The sequence below is a fragment of the Lactuca serriola genome, chromosome 4 (genome assembly GCF_051521515.1).
Source record: "Lactuca serriola cultivar US96UC23 chromosome 4, Lser_US96UC23_V15, whole genome shotgun sequence".
Taxonomy (NCBI): domain Eukaryota; kingdom Viridiplantae; phylum Streptophyta; class Magnoliopsida; order Asterales; family Asteraceae; genus Lactuca; species Lactuca serriola.
Window position 1 is genome coordinate 361,839,532 of NC_136411.1, and position 4,684 is coordinate 361,844,215.

Here is a 4,684-nt window from a genome sequence, read left to right on the forward strand (position 1 = left end):
TAAAGAGTAAAGTCAAAACCCTTTTTCACACAAAAAAGGTCAAACTATAACTACTAGTGTAGGCGCTTAAAGAGAATCGACATTCCTTAAAAATCCATATGCCTAATGGATTTCTACAAAGAAAAGCCGTTAGTACCCTTGTTATATGTATATATAGAAATAAACAAATATAAGATCTTAATCAGAATCAGAGGAATAACCCTGATGAGGATCAAGTGTAACAACCAATTTCGAAAGATTTTCACCAATCTCTTCAACTTCCTCCCTTCCAAACCCCCAATTTCTAAGAACTTCCGCACCTATCGATCCTCTTTCAAGCCCAAACTTCCGAATGTTCCCCAATCTGTTCTCCAAAAACGGTAAAATAGCCGTACTAGAACGCAATCGGGCCGCCATAGGAATGGAATGGACATCTATCGATCCCCTCCTTGACATAGATTCTGATTCCGATTCCGGGTTACTTAATTTCTCCCCACGTCTACCAACACGGGTTCCGAAGATCGAAGGAAACGGTAACGGAATCGGAAGCGGACACCGCGATACCGATAAATGAGAGAATCTTGGCCTTGTGGTTGCCTTCTCGTATGCCGTTTCCATCGCTTCCTTCACTTCAGACAACGTGGCCTCATGCTCCTCTGTATTAATTAAGTATAAAAAATATATAAAATTCATAGATTTATGACAAAGAAACAGAACCCTACAAAGACACTTGAACTGTGTTTGGTATGCATTGGACTGGACTGAGATAGATATCAATAGGACAAAAATTGTAACTTTTTGTCTCGATACAAAAATATGGAGCAAGGTGGGACTGGGGACTAACTCTCAAAATCCCGTTTATGGAAAAGACGTAAATACCCTTCTCATCCTCTTTATCAAAAATAGCCCTAAAAAGTTTGTCAAGTCCCGTCAAGTCCTGTGTAATAGACGCAGCCTACGGCTGCGTTTGTTACATGGGATAGGACTGGATAGGACTTGATAAGCTTTCGAGGGTTATTTTTGATGATGAGGATGAGGAGGGTATTTACGTCTTTTCCATAAATGGGATATCGAGAGGGGACTCCCCGGTCCCACCTTGTTCCATATTTTTGTACGAGACAAAAAGTTGCAATTTTTGTCCTATTAATATCTGTCCCAATCCCAGTCCAATGCACACCAAACACAGTGCAATCTGTACTGTCATGTCATGTCACCTAAAACAAAAGAAAACAAACATGTAATCATTACCAGATCCAAGGACTCCCTGCACTATAACCGATTCAATGGCTTGCAAGTCTTCCACATCATATGCAGTTTCAGGGGTCAAAGGTAGCAAATTTTCAAGCAAAGATTGTTTAAACACTCTACCTGAATTCATAAATCACCAATTTATAAACAATACACTCATGATAAACAATAATTCCACAAAAACATGTACAAAAACATACCAACTAATGATGGTGCTGGAATGCAAGCATCAAGGACAGCAACGTAATTTTGCCTCCCTTGCCCTGCTAACATTTGTATCCCTTCATATAAATCCATGGCCCCACATTCATTCAATGATTCACCATTAGGACCAATTCTCTTCATCCGAAAAGGGAGAGAAACAGAATGAATCACAGATGCATAAACACCACTCGAATGATACAGCTTGTTGTCTTGTAGATTAAGAAATTGAGAAAACCTGCCTTTTTTTTAAACAACATTTTGTATATAATTAGATAGGTTTTTCATAGAATTTTATAATAAACAAATAAAAAAAAGTACATTGCTTACTTTCGTTTAAAGATGGTAAACCAACAGGAATGATTAAGTTGCATAAAGATGAAAGTGCTGAAAACGACACAGCATCATGAAGATTACTATAAATGTTTTGTTTTCGGGTTTTAGGGTTTATAAAAGAACTAGGGCTTCGAACAGAGTAAAGTACAACAGGAACATTAGTGTAATCATCTGCAATATTCTCCAAAATCGAAGCACCAACACCAGAAAATCCTCCTGAATCATCAATGATAAACTGAATTCCCTGTTTTAAAGCTAAAAAGATTAATGCTTTTAAGTGAGAAATGAATTAATTGTGGAAATAAAGAAACATACTTGAACATGGTCACATTCTTCTATGAAGAAACGGAATCTTTCATTGATTTCATCTCCTTGTAGACCTTCGGATAAAGTATTTTTTCCAATTCCATAGTTGTTGAATTCTTGTGGGTTGACCCATGACCCGTTTAACTCGAATAAACTTTGTGGATGATAATGAACTTTTGAATAATCTGTCCAAAACTCGACACTTTCTTCAAGTGAATTAACCACATCTGTATCTTGAATCTCACTTTGAGAATCACCATTTGCATTAGCAACTTTTTCTTTCCCTTCATCATACAATCTTTGCAAGAATAAGTTCTTTTTATAGGGTTCAGATGCTTGAGTAGAAACATTTCCATTCCTGTAAAGTTATTATGTATAATTGTATATGATATGAGAAATAATAGTTTAATAAAGAAAGGTAGACAAAATTAAAGTCTCACCATGTAGTAATACTTGATGAAAGTGATGAACTTTGGTTGTATAATGTCCCATGTGAACTCATGGATCCAAGAGATCCTATAATATGTAAGTTAGAAATATACGATTATAAATCATAAACACAAGATTTAGATTGGTTTATTAATACTAAGATATTGATTTCTATTTGTTTTCAAATTTGGTGATTACCTTGAAAATCGACTGAAATTAAGCGAGGTGTGTATGTAGGGATGCCCTGTAGATTGTTAAATCATCAATGATATAACTCTAATATTTTATTTAAAGTATGACTATTTTGCCCTTGGTTTTACCTGTTGAGTCTCTCCAGTGCGATAGAGAACATCCATATCAAGGTTTTGATTCTTGAAGACCATGTCGGCTTGGGGGTCTTCAAATAATCCAAGCAATTCATCCTTCAAAAAGGGGAAACAACAGAATGAAATGAGAAGGTTTAGAAAATTTATTGATGAAATAAGTTATGTATAGTTAAACAGATCAATGACAACACATCAATGCATACTTTACCTGGAAGTTCCAAAAGTGAGAACCGATAAAATTAGCATAACTCCCAACTTGAAAAGTCACGAGCTCTTTCATACTTCTTCACCTATCAACACCCAATCATATCGAGTTTCAACAACACGGCAAAATGAGATCATCATATATTTTATATTTTGTAAGATTCAACTCATAGCCACCAAAATTCCATTAATCCAAAAGGGAAACGAACTTTGGTTTGAATTAACAGAGCAGCAGCTAAAGAGAGTCGCTAAATCAGCATTAACGGACATAGCCTTGAAGTTTTTGAATCCAGTAACTGGAAAACCCCTTTGAGCTTAAATAACTTCAACTCGACAAAATGAGACCAGCATAAATTTTATTGTAATATGGATAGCCAGAGTAAATAAAAGGGATTACACGCACCAAAATCACAAATTACACCACGAAGGAATCATTGGCAAAGGAACTCCTTGTGTAGACTTCAAGAGCAGATTTCACAGCAATCAATTTCTAGGAAATCAGAGAAAAACGAACCTGGTGCTTCACGACGGTTCAGTGCCTTGTCGCTGCGGAAGCTTGTGGGTGTGCGAGGTCGACGATGAGAGAAGGTGGGAAGAGGTTGTCGGCGATGGGAGGAGGTAGTTTGGAAGTTCAAACAGAAGATTTTGACAGAATTGGAAAGAATGAAAGTGAAATTTCTGCAATCAACCAAAGAATGTATCGATTTAGGGTTGTTTAGAAGCAGAAAGTTGTGGCGGGAGCTGCGAATAGGAGCAATCTGGAAAATATGCGACAGTAAAAACCGGGTTTAGCGATGATTTGGGCTTTGCCAAATCGGGTCAGGCCGCTCGGGTTGATTCTACTTATGCACAAAATGACGAGGTTAAGATAATACTTAAAGAAAGGCGCCCAGACCGAACCGAATTAAAATGAGAAAAAAAAAAAAAAAAAAAAAAGAAAAAAAAAAACCGGTCTTAAAAAGACCGGCCTACTTGAAGGTAAAAAAGTGGACCATTACGAGACTCACCACAGAGTCACACTGTTTCGAAACCGACACAATACCGGTCTGAGACCGACCCGATATTGATCTCAAAAAAAGACCGGAAGCCAAAATTTATAAAATTACAAAAATGATCCATGTGGTTTGTTAATTTCTGTGGGTAAGGTCCAAAAAAAGTTTATTAGCAAAAAAATCCCTAATTGATGATTATGTTGTGGTTTTGGTCCCTACCTCGTTAAGTTTAACAACATAGCTATTAACATTTGGCAAATGACTTTTACCCCTGGGACTATTTCTGCAGTTTTATCTTTTTACCAAACTAGAAGGACCAATTATGCAATTTTTCTTTTTCATTTTATTGAATTATTAAATAATTGAATTACTTTTTTCTTTTTAACTTTTTTTATTGTATTGTTTTTTATTGGATTATTATATATTAATAAATATTATTTTTAATATATTATATTTATATATTAATAAATATTACTTTTTTATTATTAATGTTTTTTAATTAATTTTTTTTAATTTTTCTTTATTGCATTAATTCTTTTTTGTTGGATTATTATATATTAATAAACATTATTTTTAACTTATAATATTTATCTATTAGTAAGTGTTACTTTATTGGATTATTAAATTCATTTAATTAATTTTTTAAAACTATTTATTTCGTTA

At 34.8% G+C, this 4,684-nt stretch overlaps 1 protein-coding gene across 4 annotated transcripts; it reads right to left on the bottom strand.

Moving 5' to 3' along the window:
* Positions 1-3,799, bottom strand: LOC145097634 (plasma membrane, autoregulation-binding site, misato segment II, myosin-like, tubulin/FtsZ protein). 4 transcript variants are annotated; one of them, XM_079035245.1, is made up of 11 exons: positions 3,433-3,799; positions 3,239-3,352; positions 3,034-3,115; positions 2,820-2,921; positions 2,698-2,743; positions 2,511-2,586; positions 2,080-2,428; positions 1,759-2,008; positions 1,428-1,670; positions 1,228-1,347; positions 1-635 (listed from the first exon to the last, which is right to left on the bottom strand). In XM_079035245.1, exons 3-11 carry the CDS (start codon positions 3,103-3,105, stop codon positions 178-180), a joined length of 1,716 nt encoding a protein of 571 aa, XP_078891371.1. In that variant the 5' UTR covers positions 3,106-3,115; positions 3,239-3,352; positions 3,433-3,799; the 3' UTR covers positions 1-177. The 4 variants fall into 4 exon arrangements, with proteins under 4 accessions (XP_078891371.1, XP_078891368.1, XP_078891369.1 ...); XM_079035242.1 differs by lacking the exon at positions 3,239-3,352 and having other exon boundaries at positions 3,544-3,799; XM_079035243.1 differs by lacking the exon at positions 3,239-3,352.
* Positions 3,800-4,684: the final 885 nt, after the last annotated feature.